The 15,557-nt window shown below is 34.0% G+C and overlaps 1 protein-coding gene and 1 pseudogene across 9 annotated transcripts in view; one reads left to right on the top strand and one right to left on the bottom strand.

Moving 5' to 3' along the window:
- PRDM5 (PR/SET domain 5) overlaps nucleotides 1–15,557 on the top strand; it is a 190,876-nt gene that overhangs the window by 85,615 nt on the left and 89,704 nt on the right. For all 9 annotated transcript variants that reach the window (XM_073892198.1, XM_073892199.1, XM_025873953.2 and 6 more), the window contains 3 exons: nucleotides 108–187; nucleotides 4,634–4,718; nucleotides 5,963–6,120. In XM_073892198.1, coding sequence (XP_073748299.1) covers nucleotides 108–187; nucleotides 4,634–4,718; nucleotides 5,963–6,120 — 323 coding nt within the window. The remainder of the gene's footprint in view (nucleotides 1–107; nucleotides 188–4,633; nucleotides 4,719–5,962; nucleotides 6,121–15,557) is intronic.
- LOC112826239 (U6 spliceosomal RNA) lies at nucleotides 1,476–1,588 on the bottom strand (annotated as a pseudogene).

Genomic DNA, 15,557 nt, shown 5'->3' with positions numbered 1-15,557 from the left:
GAAAGTTTTGGAATTCTAAGTTAAGAAATATGTGTTTAGAAACATTGTATCTGATATCCTTCTAATATTCTCATTTAAATCATGTTGGCATTTTATTTTCATTTTAGGAGATCCTAAGAAAAAGCTCATATGTTCAGTGTGCAATAAAAAGTGTTCTTCAGCCTCAAGCCTGCAGGAACATAGAAAGGTCAGTAAGATAAAGATTAATGCTCATCAGAGTATAAGATCTTTTAGTCATTTATAGTGTCTGCCATGAAAATTTTTAGTTGATTTTTTATATTTATACAGACAGAGCTTTGTCATTAATTTATATGCTAACATATTCTAAAATGCAAGACTGATATGCAGAAAAATAAGTTCTTGCAAAAATGTATTTTGAATTGTTTATCACTCAGAATTAATAGAAATATTTCTCCATTGCAAAGTGTTACATCTAACTGAGCCTTTCACGGCAACACCTCACCATGGTTTCAAGCTTTGTCAGTTGCTGTTTGCTCAGGAAATACCATACATTTGATGAAAACTTAACAGTTTTGTGTATTTATAATGTGCTCTGCAGTGGCACTTAGCTATTAAAAATAGATGCATATGATGTTTAAGTCTGGCAAAACAAAGACAAGAGCTCCATTATTTTGAAGAACTAAAAATAATGTTCAAGTATGTCAAAGTGTTGTTGGCAGGAACAAATGATTATATTTACAGAAAATAAATTAAGTATATTTTTTAATAAGCATAAAGCTTACTAAGTTACTATTTTATGTGGAAATTTAACCTGAAAAATACACAGTAGTTATTAACCCTAACAACAGTGGCACTAGTTAATAGAATTTACAATAGAATAGAACTAAAGTAGAATTTCACAATTTTTGTTCTTATTATAGCAAAGTCTAGAAAAATTCATATTATATAATATTATCTTATATTGTAATAACAAAGATGAACGATTATTTTTAAATTTCACATATTGTTTTGTCAGAATATCTAGGAGCATATAATATTTTCTTTTAGTAATTTAGTATCGAACAAGAGAAGAGATGGTACTAGTGAATGTAAGATTTTACTTTTCTTGTGGTTTAAAAAATTAATTTATCTTTTTATTTGTATATTGATATATTCCAAAATAATCTGACAGACTTTAAAATTCATATGATATTCAGTCTGATGGCTCTAACCACGTGCCATGGATTAATCTCCAAACACATGAGATAGTTAGATGGCAAAGATGTCTGAGGTTATATTTTATATGTTGGGTGATTGTGATCCTCAGGGAGAAATAATGGAACAAGCAGTGGACTGAGAGTGAGGACAGTGGGTGTCATCTTCTGTCCCTAACACTCCATGTAACATTGGGTCTCTGTTCTCTGTTTTATTACATGTGACTTGGAACTGATTCATGCCTTTTAATTTTTTTTCTGTAAGTGCAATGAAACTTTTTTTTTCTAGTTTCCAAATGGTTTTCTTATTAGGATTGTTGAAAAAATATAGAACACTTGAAGAATTCGTATATAATTCTTGTGCACGGACCATGCTAATCTTCACTGTATCATTCCAATTTTAGTACTTGCACTGATCACTTCACTGGCATTGCTTCTGAAGAAGAACCTAGTCTGAGACAAAAACATTGTAACCGGGTGATGGGTATTAAGGAGGGCACGCGTTGTGATGAGCACTGGGTGTTACACAGAACAAATGAATCGTTGAACACTATGTCAAAAACTAATGATGTACTTTATGTTGGCTAACTCAACATTAAAAAAAATTATTAAAAAAAGATTAAATCCAATTGAATAGATGTTTTCTAAATATCTTTGTACTTGTATGTATTTCTCATCTCTTTAAATCGTAAGAAGTTGAAGTTTAAGATATTTTTTACCAAGTTAAACATTTTACCAAGTAGAATGTTTCAGGAAAGCTGCTTGTGGGGCATATTTCTGAAAAACGTTCTATTTTCCATTTATTTATTTATTTTTTTCATAATATAAGAACCTTTTCCCGAAGGAATGTCTTGGCAGATCTAAATACTACCTGGTGATGGTAGAACACAGCACCGAAGTTATCTCTGCAAAATACTCATAACTTATTAGCTTGGTGTAGCACTTCCTTCATTATAGCATAGCTCCTCTAACTTAGCTTTGCTGAATCCATAGGCAGCTTTTACTGACTCCCAATTTTGACTCTATTCTTATAGTTAGTTGGATATGTTGAATGTCTAGTAGAGTTTGGTTGCAGTATTTACTCTTGCCAGTAGAGGGTGCTTTATAAATATGCCAAATTACATTATGGTCTAGAATGGTATCTTACGTTACTATATACTATCCCATGTTACAATAAGACATATTATGGTCCTTCTTGAGAATGACCTAATTAGGGACTTCAAATTGTAAGTTATTACCCTCCGTATCAATTAGTAAGCTGGACATTTTGAAAATTGTGCTTTATTTAGCATTAGGCATAGATAAATGGTTTTACCTGTCATTTTCATTTAAAATCTGATTGTTTTATCACGCTTTTTTTGGATTTTTAAAAATAGCTTGGGCCTCAACTTTCCACTGTAAGTATGGTATTCAATGCAAAAATGCTTGCATGTACAGTGAAAATTCTATTTTGTAATTATGGAAAATCAATTCAATTGAACCTTTAAAAATAATTCGTGTTTCAGGAGCCACTAGAGTTAAGTGAACAAGTATGGGTACTATGCTACAGTAGTTTATTTAACAGTTAACATTTTATATTTGGTTGAATAATTTTAAAAATTTAATATGTTAATATAAATTTCGTATTAAAATGAAAATTAAATATGTTTTCATTTATGTATGGTTCAGGAGGCATATCATCTTTTTAAGGGTATATTGTTATTATAAAACATACTGTTATTATAAAAGGCATATATTACAGAAACACAGAGTTTAAGAATATAAATGCCTTCATACTGTCTTTAAATAAATATTACGCATAATATCACTGCTCCTTAAACATAGTTGTTCGACCAAAGCCACGGTGAGGGTCTTGGATGATTGAAGAGGCTGTCTTTAAAATGGCTCAGGCTGAAAGTTTTTCTCTGTACTGCGTACTACTTGCTTTCTGAGTACTTGTGCAGATTCCCACCTTGTTTTCTGAGGAGTCATAGAACTCTTTGGACTCCATGTATTCACTGATTGAGATGAGGTAGCACTGTATGGAAGCAGAGATGTAAGTCAGACTCTAGTGGAATGACACTGTTCTGCTTCTGCCTTGTTTATCTACCTTTTCTCTGCTTTTCCCAGAGGAGTTTACTCATCAGGGTCTGACAGAATCAGGTCTGACAGAAGCAGAAGGTGGCTAGGCAGCCTCAGACCTGCCATGGGGTTGGGTGTAGCATTAAGGCACAGACCGCAGACCTGGGATCTGTTAACTTTCCTAGCTTTTGTTTCCCTGCCTTCCCCGCTTTTCAGTCTCTCGGTCTTGAGTTCTTCCATGGCCACTTAGATCAAGGGAACCGTTCACCAGAGTATAACCCAAGCCCCTCTTTACTCACTGCTGTACCAGTTCATGGTCCTCTGCCTTGACTTCTCTCTGCAGTGGCCCTAGTTATTCTGCAGGGATAAGCATAGTATCTGGCTTTCCAAGGAAGGGCCTTTGCTTGTCTGGTGCTTAGTATTGTGAGCTCTACCTTTCATGAGGTTGAAACAAAAACTTAACTTCACCATTTTTGAATCTTTGGCAAAACGCTGTGATGTTTTTTCTTGTAGTACATTCCTCTTAGAACTTTGTGCATTGTTTCTGATCATAAACTGGGCTTCTACTTTTCATACCACCTATTCAATTACTCTGAGTTAGTGTCTGGAAGGGAAAGAGCTAAACTTAATATCTAGTTGTAATAATTATTTAGCCAGTTGTTTGCTAAAGTTATGCTCCACCTCTTCTTATTATGGTTTTTGAGCTATTCTTTTTGTTGTGATCTTCCTATCATGTAAGAATTTCACTGTGAGCTAAATGTTTTTCAGAATCATGTATCTTCTTGCCTTTCATGATAATTAATGCTTTGTTCTGTAGTATATACATTTAAATTTAAAATAGTTTGACTACTGTAAAGGGAATCTTATTACCTATAAGATTACATATTTTCAAATCTAAATTTGTGCATAACAAAGAATTAATGTAAATTAGGTATAACTTTTTACAGAGTGTAGAAATTTAATACTCACTAAATAGCTGCATCACATATTTAAATACTGTGCTGCAATCTTGTATTTTCTTTCCTTTTTAAATTTTATTTGAGAGAGAGAGAGAGAGAGAGAGAGAGAGAGTGGGGAGGGAGAGTGAGAGGAAGAAGCAGACTCCCCGCTGAGCAGAGAGCCTGACGTGAGGCTCCATCCCAGGACCCTGGGATCATGACCTGAGCCGAAGGCAGCCGCTTGACCAACTGAGCCACCCAGGCACCCTTCCAATCTTGTATTTTCTTTTAATGATAAGATTTTACTAGGTAACATGTTCACTGCATTTTCAATTTATATAAGACAGTGTGAATAAATTAGGGCTGAATTATAATACATAGATATTGCAGTAGCAGCTGTCTACATGTTTATACTTTTACTTTTGCTCTAATTTATTTGGCTTTGACAGTTGACTTAACTGTCCACTTAACCTTTTGCAGATTCATGAGATATTTGATTGTCAAGAATGTATGAAGAAATTTATTTCAGCTAACCAGCTAAAACGTCACATGATCACTCACTCAGGTAAAATATATGTTTTTCCATTTATATTGAAGTCACTATGAAAGATTCACTGTCATTTTTAGGAGCTCCAAGAGTAGTAATCAGGAAGCCTGGCTCTTAGTTCGAGTTTGGCCATTAACTAGTCATGTGATTTTGAACAAGTCACTTAGCCTCTCTAGACCTGTTTATTTATAAAGCCAAGGTGGTTGGACTAAATGATATCAAAGATCTTCAGAGTCACCATTTAATTTGTAATCTACTCCTCTTGGAGCCTTAGATTCTGTTCTTTATCTGTGAAAAGGTATCCTACCTTTCAAAATTTCTGTGAAGTTTAAATGAGATCATTATGTATTGTGCTAGCATAATGTCTGACTTTTAGGAGGGATTCAGCAATTAGAATTTCTACCTTTCTAGATACTTTCACATTCTAACTAAGGTACTAATAAATGTTAGTGAGAAATTTATAAATACATTTTGAGAATATAAGTTTTTAAAGCCGTAGTTTCATTTTAGGCAAGTTTGACTAATAGGGCTGTTAAACAGATTTTTCAAAAATAAGGTCTGAGAATAAATTTTGCTTTATGAAGTCTCCTTCTAGAGTTTAGAACATCTATCATTGGAGGCCACTGAAGAAGTCAGAATTTTTTTGAATATCCACTTTGCTTGGAGACAGATATAGATATTTTGACAAATGGAAATAGGAGATCAGACACTGGTGGACTGTTGAGATATGCTTTGTTTGAAACAAGCAGTATTTTTTAAATCTAGTGGTCAACATTACATGAACATTGCATAAATAGGGATTTTATACAATAACCTAGGTGTGTTGTTTCTGCTGAGGATTGAAGCTGTGCCCATATGGGGTCTACTTGTTTGAGTAGGAGGCAGGTCTGTCATTTACCTTTATCACTGTCAGACCACTCTTGGCATTCGGGGTTGTGACCCTGGTTTAAACTCACACCTATCAGCAGATTTTTCATCTGGAAGTAGGATTTTTTTCCTTGAATTTAAATTTCATCCTTACATCTAAGCTGCTTTATACACATAGTTTACAGCATAGGTCTATAAAAGAACTAGCTTACATTTCTTTTGTGAATAGGCTCACGTATCTAACAGAAATGGATTGGTAAGTAGATTTTTTTCTCAGTTGTTTCAATCATGTTTTAGTTGACTTATCCATAAGAAGTAATATAAGGTAAGGCTATTTCCATTTTTATCCTTTACCTTTATATAGATGTGAGATTGTCTCCACTCATTTTTCACAGAAAAACGACCCTATAATTGTGAGATTTGTAATAAATCTTTCAAGAGGCTCGATCAAGTGGGCGCCCACAAAGTAATACACAGCGAAGATAAGCCTTACAAATGCAAGCTTTGTGGAAAGGGATTTGCCCACAGAAATGTTTACAAGAATCACAAGAAGGTAAAACCTTATTCATATTATTATTACTGTTTTTGCTGATTTGTTGATTTGATTTCTAGTTGTTTTTTTTTAAAGAGGTTTTTGTATATCTGGACATGCTGTACATGTGGACTAACTAGAGGACAATTTTGCTTATATGTTCTACTCCCCCACTCAGGCCATAACCCCACCTGGCCTTATTTCCTGTTTTCCCTCCTCTGTTGAAACTGTTCTTATAAGCAAAGTGTCATCCACTGTTTCCCAGTGTTGTACTAATTGCAAAGTCTTTTCTTCTTTTCCTTTTTTCTCTAAAATTTGACACTCTTGTTCATGGTAGCTTTTTTGAAATTCTCTTCATCTTTGATGTGTAATTGGCTAGGTGTTCCACCAATTTCTCTGGACACTTTCATCTCTCCTCGCCCAGGAGGTTATCCTGGATGCGTTGGCTATGGACCTCTTTTAGATTCTCTGCATCAGCTACATCCATGACTTCTGCCATCAACTCTATACCAGCAAATCCCAAATGATTTCTTTCTTTAACCCAGGCTTCAGACTCACATTTATTTTTCTTTATTTGATACAAAACTGTATATCTTTTTGACCTAATGAATTTAGCATGTCCCAGAATGACCTTTTTATTCTTTATGCCCCAGATAACCTCTCTTTTGGAGTTTCTTCTTTTTGTTAATGACAGAAGCATATATTTATTCCTGTCTGTTTCTTTAGTCTTAAGACCCCTTTTAAAATTAGAAGCCAGTTCTTTTTTTAAATTATTTTAATTTTATTTATTTATTTATTTATTTATTTATTTATTTTGAGAGAGAGAGAGAGAGAGAGAAAGAGAGTGAGCAGGGGAAGGGACAAAGGGAGAGGGAGAGAGAGAATCTTAAGCAGGCTCCATCCCCAGTGCGGAGCCTGACATGGGGCTTGATCTCACAACCCTGAGATTATGACCTGAGCTGAAATCAAGAGTTGGAAGCCCAACTGACTGAGCTACCCAGGCACCCCTAGAAGTCAATTCTTAAAGATTCTACCCTCTACATTGGCTCATCACCCTCATTCCTTTACCATCCTATATCCTGATTATTGTTCAACTTCATTACTTTAATACCCATCTAATCAGATTCTTATTACTTGTCACTTTCCACTTACCCATCCTCCTAGATAAATGGTTCCACAGTGCAACTCTGTCACTCTTGTACTCTAAAATTATGAGTAGATTTCCAATGCCTATGTAAGTTACGGTATATGCATGTTACCCTGTCATTCAGAGTTCTCTGCTCATGACCTCAGCTTTTCTAGATTTCTAGCCTTTTCTCTGCATTAGTCATACCTAAGACAACTTGGCATTTGCTTTCAGTCAGCATGACCTAACTTCCCCTTCTTCTTTTCTTTAAATTTTTAATTTAATTTTATTTTTAGCTAAACTCTACACCCAATGTGGGGATTGAACTCATAACCTGAGATTAAGAGTCATCATGCTCTACTGACTGAGTCAGCCAGGTGCCCTACCCCTTCCTCTTTTCTGATAGGACTCCAAGTTATGATCTCTTAGTCTTCTTAATTTTTGTTTGCATTTCCTGTGGTTTACCTTTACTCTGGTTCTTGTTTCAGAATGTATTAGTTTTATTTATCTACTCTGCGTTGATAATAAATAATGTTTGAGTTGAATTCAGAATATTTGTCCAAAGACATTCAACATCTAAATAATGCATATTAAGATGTATTTATGATGTGATAAATAATTAATTATTGATTTTTTAAGAAAGGTTTTATTGAAGTATAAATGGCATACAGTATTATTAGTTTAGTGTATACAAATAGTGATTTAACATTTATGTTCATTGTAAACTGATTACCACAGTAAGTCTACCATCTGTCATTGTACAAAGTTAATACAATGTTATTGACTGTATTCCTTATGCTGTACATTGTATCTCCATCACCTATTCATTTTATAACTGGAAATTTATGTCTCTTGATTCCCTTCACCCATACCACCCCCTTAGCCCCCTCACCTTTTGGCAACCACCACCCAGTTCTCTATCTATGAATCTGGATTTTGTTTTGTTCTATGTTAGTTAGTTGTCTTTTTTTTTGGCTTCCATTTAATAAGTGAAATTATGAAGTATTTGTCTTTCTCTGTTTGACTTATCTCATTAGCCTAATACCCTCAAGGTCCATCCATGTTTTCACAAATGACAAGATTTCATTCTTTTCTGTGGCTGAATAATATTCCATTGTATACACATGTACTGCCGGTTCTTTATATATTTATCTATTGATGGACACTTAGGTTGTTTCTATATCTTGACTATTGTAAATAATCATGCAATGAATGTAGGGGTGCATATATTTTTTTTTAATTAGTGTTTTGTTTACTTTGGATAGATACCCATATGTGGAATTGCTGGATAATATGGTAGTTTTTAATTTTTTGAAGAAAATTTAGTACTGTTTTCCATAGTGGTTGCACCAGTTTACATTCACACCAACAGTGTATGGGTTTTTTTTTTTTTTCTACATCCTTGCCAACACTCGTTATTTCTTGTCATTCTGATGATAGCTATTCTGATAGGTGTGAGGTAGTATCTCCCTGTGACTTTGATTTGCATTTCCCTGATGATTAGTGATGTTGAGCATCTTTTCCTGTTGGCCATCTGTATGTCTTCTTTGGAAAAATGTCTATTTAGATCCTTTGCCTATTTTTTAATGGGATTTTGTTGTTATTGAGTTGTGTGTGTTTATTATATATTTTGGATATTAACCTTTTATCAGATATATGATTTGCATATATCTTCCCCTCTTCAGTAGGTTGTTCATTTTGTTGATGGTTTTCTTTGCTGTGCAGATGTTCTTTAGTTTGATGTAGTCGTATTTGTTTATTTTTGCTTCTGTTGCCCTTGTCTTTGGAGCCATATCCAAAAAACATTGCTAAGACCGATGTCAAGGAGCTTACTGCTTATGTTTTCTTTTAGGAGTTTTATGGTTTCAGGTCTTACATTCAAGTCTTCAATCCATTTTAAATTAATTTTTGAATATTGGGTAAGATAGCGGTCTAATTTCATCCTTTTGTACGTGGCTGTCCAGTTTTCCCACTACTATTGATTGGACAGACTGTTCTTTTCCCGTTGTATATGCTTGCCTCCCCTGTCATAAATTAATTGCATAAATATATGCATGGGTTTATTTCTGGACTGTCTATTCTGTTCCGTTGATCTATGTGTCTATTGTTTTGTTAATATATTGTTATGATTATATAGCTTTGTAGTATAGTTTGAAATTTGGGAATGTGATACCTCTAACTTTGTTCTTCTTTATCCAGATTGCTTTGGCTATTTGAAGTCTGTAGTTCCATAAAATTTTAGAATTATTGTTTCTACTTCTGCAAAAAATGCCATTGGAATTTTGGTAGGGATTGTATTGAACCTATAGATTGCTTTGGGTAGTATGGACATTTTAGCAGTATTAATTCTTCCAATCCATGAGCATGGCATGTCTTTCCATTTATTTGTGTCTTCAGCTTTTTTCATCAAAGTGTTAATAGTTTTCCGAGTACAGGCCTTTTACCTCTTTGGTTAAATTTACTCCTAGGAATTACATTCTTTTTGATGCAGTTGTAAATGGGATTGTTTTCTTGATTTCTCTTTCTTATAGTTTCTTATTAGTGTGTGAAAATGCAGTGGAATTTTGAGTGTTAATGTATCTTGAAACTTTATTGAATTCATTTCTTAGTTCTAACAGCTTTACTGGTGAAGTCTTTGGGGTTTTCTATATATAGTATCATGTCATCTACAAATAATGACAGATTTACTTCTTCCTTTCAATCTGGATGCCTTTTAGTTCTCTTTCTTACTAAATTGCTTTGGCTAGGACTTCCAATATTATGTTGAATAAAAGCAGAGAGAGTAGACATCCTTGTCTTGTTCCTGATTTTAAAGGAAAACTTTCAGCTTTTCATCACTGAGTTTGATATTAGCTGTGGACTAGTTATATATGGGCTTTATTATGTTGAGCTACATTTCTTCTATACCCACTTTGTTGAGAATTTTTATCATAAGTAAATGTTGAATTTTGTCAAATGCTTTTCTTCATCTCTTTGAGATGAGCATATAATTTTTATCTTTCATTTTGTTAATGTGGTTTATCATGTTGATTGATTTGTGAATATTGAAACCATCCTTGCATCTCTGGAGTAAATCCACTTGATCATGGTATATGACCTTCTTAATGTGTTGTTGAATTCAGTTTGCTAATATTTTGTTGAGGATTTTTTCATCTATTTTTTTTCTGTTATATTGGCTCATATTTTTTTTTTCTCTCCTCCTCCTACACTTCCTTCTCTTCTTCTTTTTTTTGTGGTGTCCTTGTCTAGTTTGGGGATCAGGGTAATATTGTCTTTGTAAATGGGTTTGGAAGCATTCCCTCCTCTTCAAATTTTTTTTTTTTTTTTTTTTGGAAGAGTTTGGGAATGATAGGTATTAAATCTTTGAATGTTTGGTAGAATTCACCAGTGATGCCATCTTGTCCTGGACTTTTGTTTGTTGAGAAGTTTTGATTACCAATTCAGTCTTCTTACTGTAATTGGTCTATTTAGATTTTTTATTCATGATTTGGTCTTTTTTAAAAGTTTATTTATGGGAATTTATCTATGTCTTCTAGATTATCCAATTTTTTGACATGTAATTCTTTTTGTAGTTGTATGATGATTTGCATTTCTGTGGTATCAGTTTTAACTTCTCCTCTTTCTGATTTTATTTCTAAGAATCTTCTTAGCCTCTATTTCACTGACTTCCATTCTGATCTTTATTATTTCCTTTCTTCTACTAGCTTTAGGTTTCATTTTTTCTTCTGTTTTTGGTGTTTTTTTTTCTTTTTCTAATGGTTGGGAAAGTTGCTTGATATGATTTCAGTCTTTCTGAATTTTTTGAGACTTGCTTTGTGGCCTAACATGGGATTGATCTATCCTGGAGAATATTCTCTGTGCACCTGAGAAGAATGCACAGAGTGCAAATTTATCTGCTTTTGGATGAAAGGTTCTGTATTTATCTATTAAGTTATCTGGTGTAATATGTTCCCTTATAGACTTTCTGTCTATGTGATTTCTACTTTCTGTCTGTCTGATTTATCCATTGATATAAATGTGGTGTTAAAAAATGATGTCACATTTCACATCTTTTATGTATTCCTAATTATTTAATTTTATTACTTTTGTCTTTTAACCTTTATATTAACTTTATAAGTGGTTAATCCACTGTTTTTACTAAATATTTACCTTTTTTAGTGAGATTTTTACTTTCATATGTTTTCTTATTATTAATTAGTGCCCTTTCTTTTCAGCTTAAAGAAGTCCCTTTAACATTCCTTTTAGGTCTGGTTTAGTGGTGATGAACTCCTTTGCTTTTGCTTATCTGGAAAATGCTTTCTCTCTCCTTCTATTATGAATGATAACCTTGCCATGTAGAATATTCTTGGTTGGAAGTTTTTTCCTTTCGAACTTTGAATACTTCATGCCACTGTCTGCTGGCCTGCAGAGTTTCTGCTGAAAACTCTGGGGATAGCTTTATAGGATTTTCTTTGTACATAACACATTATTTTTCTGTTGCTGTTTTTAAGATTCTCTCTTTAACTTTTGGCATTTTAATTATAATGTGGGTTGATGTGGATATCTCCGTGGGCTTCCTGGACCTACATGTTTGTTTCCTTTCTCAGATTAGTAAAATTATCAGTTATTATTTCTTCAAAAAGTTTCCTGTCACTTTCTTTTTCTTCTCCTTCTAAGATCTCTATAATGTGGATGATATTCTGCTTCATGATGTTCCATATGTCACTTATGCTGTCCTTACTTTTTGAAATTCCTTTTTCTTTTTGCTGCTCTGTCAGGGTGAGTATTGTTGCTTTTGTCTTTGAGCTTGCTAATCCATTCTTCTGCTTCATTCAGTCTTCTGTTGAGCCCCTCTAGTGTATTTTTCAGTTCAGTTATTATATTCTTCAGTTCTGTGACTTCTATTTGGTTCTTTCTTATATTTTCTGTCTCGTTTTTGGAGTTTTCATTCAGCTTTATAATCATTACTTTATTTTCATGTTTTCACTTCTGATTTTATTTGTTTTCTCTCTCTCCCTCCTTTTTTTGTAACGAGTCTGACCAAAAGTTCATCAATTTTGTTAATTTTTTCAAAGAACCAGCTCCTGGTTTCATTGATCTCTTCTATTGTTTGTTTATTTTACTCTTTATTTCATTAATTTCTCCTTTAGTCTTTATTATTTTCTTCCTTGTACTGGCTTTGGGCTTTGTTTATTTTTCTTTTTCTAGCTCCTTTAGGTGGAAGATTGTTTGCTTATTTGGGATTTTTCTTGCTTCTTGAGGTAGGCCTGTACTGCTATAACTCATGGGCCCAGAAGTGTAATCCCCGTGGTCATGAGATTATCCCCTGCCCCAGACATTCAAGAGGTGTACCCTTTGTGGGCTTTGTGTGCTCACTGGCTGTGGTGGAATTGCAGCTGAAGCTTGGGGACTTGGAGTGCTTGCCCAGTTGGCTGTGGTACTGCTTGCTTATTGATTTTGGTTAATACATTTTAGCATGCTGTTAAGTAATACGTATATAATATCTTTTAAAATAACTTGTTAATTATTTTTCTCTTAGACTATTCCATTGGAGTTATAGTTATTTCAATATTTATTGAGACTTCAAAGCATCATTCTTTCTCTTTTAAAATCTTTTAAAAAGTTATGACATCATTTTAGCTTTAGCCTAGAAAGAAAAAAACAAAAGTTAGATTTACCAGAGAATAAAAAGAGTTGATTGATGGTGTCCCAAATTGTCTCTTTCTAATTTCTTGCTGACTGTTCTTAGGTTTAATTCAAGCATTAAATGATCAGGGGCAGGACCACATTCATTACTTCTGCTTTGGAATTGCATGACTGTAAAAAATTATCTGGCTAGTTTCCTGCTCAGTCTCTGGAACTCTCTTGCTTCATTCTTTGATGAAACTGATCTACCCACATTTACGAGTTTTTCAGTTTGGCTTATGTTATATGCCATATGGGAATTTGGCACAGGATCTTTGCACCATCTCTCATACATTCAGCCATAAATCATATGAAAGTAATAATGAGGTCTTGGGAAGGATAGAAACAATGATGCCTATAATTTCTAAAGTGGAAAGCACATTCAGTCCTTCTGCTATAGACAAATGTGCTTCTCACTGTTATGATCCTAGCATGTATTTGGTATGGTTAAGTGAAAAAGTCTGAAATATTCTCCATGAGTTATGTGAAAAAAGCAAATAAACTTTTTCTTCTATCATTATTCATTAATGGCCAGTTAGTAAACTGAAAAATAAGGATATGCAAGGAAATTAGAAAAAAAATTTGAATCAAACTGATCTCCATCATATAGCATGACCAAAGGTTGTTATTTTAAATAAATAAATTATTCTTCTGGTTTCTTTGGTGATGTAACTTTTGCATTTTTATTATACTTACTTTATTCATTTTGGGGTCTGTTCTCTTAACATTTGGATTTTCTTGAAAAGGAAATACTGTCTTTCAGTGTGATTATGGCAGTATCAGACTTTGAAGGGGTGATTTTTTGTTTCTAAAACTTAATTACTTGTTTCATCATTTTGCCAGTATATAGGCTCAATAGGTCAAAATTAGTTTTTCCTCTCTCTAATCCTTTCTGACAATTATTTGACCCGATTACTAGTTGAATTTTTTGGATCTAGTTAAAATAATGATTGGTTATCTGGATCTAACTAGATCTATAAATCACAACTGGACACACACTTCAGAACTACAGGTGGCAGAAACTAGTCTTTACACCCTCCATTTGCTTCCTTATCAAATTTATTGAAAAGCAAAATTGAGATAAGGTGTATAGTGCTTCCCTCCTGCTATAGGCAGGACATCTAGGTGGACTCAGTCATCCTGGATCATGAAGCTGGTACTACAAGCTTGATGATGGAAATGAATACAGAGAGGTTTTGTCCTGATGAAGTCATAGACAAGCTTCTGGGGACAAAGGTATGTCTATTCAAATAATAGACTTTTTTCTGACCCTTTACATATCCCTCCAGAGATGAACTTAGAGGCCTATGAGGAACTCTGGTCACACCCTTTCCTGGAATAATTCCATTGGGCCTTCTATATTAATATCTCATCCAATGATTTCCAAGCTCTGGGCCATGGCCACTTTGTGTCTTGAAATCAATTTACTGGGTCATGAATCGCCATTAAAAAATAGAACAGAAAACAGAAGAATACGGGCGATTTATTTATTTATTTATTTATTTATTTATTTATTTATTTATTTATTTTTATTTTTATTTTTTTCAAAGATTTTATTTATTTTTCAACAGAGGGAGAGACAGCGAGAGAGGGAACACAAGCAGGGGGAGTGTGGGAGGGAGAAGCAGGCCCTTTGCGGAGCAGGGAGCCCAATGTGGGGCTCGATCCCAGGACCCTGGGATCATGACCTGAGCCGAAGGCAGATGCTTAATGACTGAGCCACCCAGGCACCCCTTATTAAGCCTTCTTTAAAGGAAAGGATATATCTCTCCCTAAATGAATCATGGATTAGGTTCTAAAACTATATAATATATGGCATAAACTTTATATAATAAAAAATTCTTTGAAAATCTCTAAGGAAGGTGCCATGTTGTAGACTGAAAGAATCACTCAATAATTTCGTCACAGTCACTTTTTCCTTTGACGTTGTACCGGATTTGTCTTCCTTAGGTGTGCTGTAGGTGAAGTAGTGGGTGGTTCATTTAAGGTGCTATGTTGTACAAAATTACCGATTTTTGTGTTCTGGAAGCACATTCGCAATGATGAGATGCCACACTGAGAGAAGCATGCAGCTATTAAACCTGACAGAGAGAAACAACAGATAGATATTTGTCTGAAACTTATTTACCTAATGGCAAATCGCTTATCCTATTACAATAATTTTTTTCTGAAGTGCATGATGAGATAGCACTGTATAATTTCTAACATAAGTACTTTATTTTCCATATTAAACTATAAGTTTTGAAGATAGATGCTGTACTTTAATTCATAGTACTTATTGACTGCATTGTGCTTTGAATGTGGCACATGTTTTCTGAATAAATAAAATCCATGAAAAGATTATCCCCAAATAATAAGATTTAATGTTCTTAGTTAAGTAGTTGTTGAAGCATGAGAAGTGAATTAAAACATATATATCTGCAGTACATTTTGCCACATTTGCAGTGCTGTTTTTCTGCACATTCTTCCTCTCTCTTGATTTTATTTTATTTTTATTTTTTTTAAAGATTTTATTTATTCATTTGAGACAGAGAGATACAGAGAGAGAGAGCATGAGCAGGGGAGAGGCAGAGGGTGAGGGAGAAGCAGGCTCCCCGCCAAGCCAGGAGCCAGGAGCCAGACGCCAGACGTGGGGCTCGATCCCAGGACCCTGGGATCATGACCTGAG

Source organism: Callorhinus ursinus, unplaced genomic scaffold, assembly GCF_003265705.2.
Source record: "Callorhinus ursinus isolate GAN/ISIS: 27379988/994484 unplaced genomic scaffold, GSC_fseal_2.0 scaffold4, whole genome shotgun sequence".
Classification (NCBI taxonomy): domain Eukaryota; kingdom Metazoa; phylum Chordata; class Mammalia; order Carnivora; family Otariidae; genus Callorhinus; species Callorhinus ursinus.
Note: the sequence above shows the minus strand (reverse complement) of the source record. Positions and strands in the feature narration are given on the sequence as shown.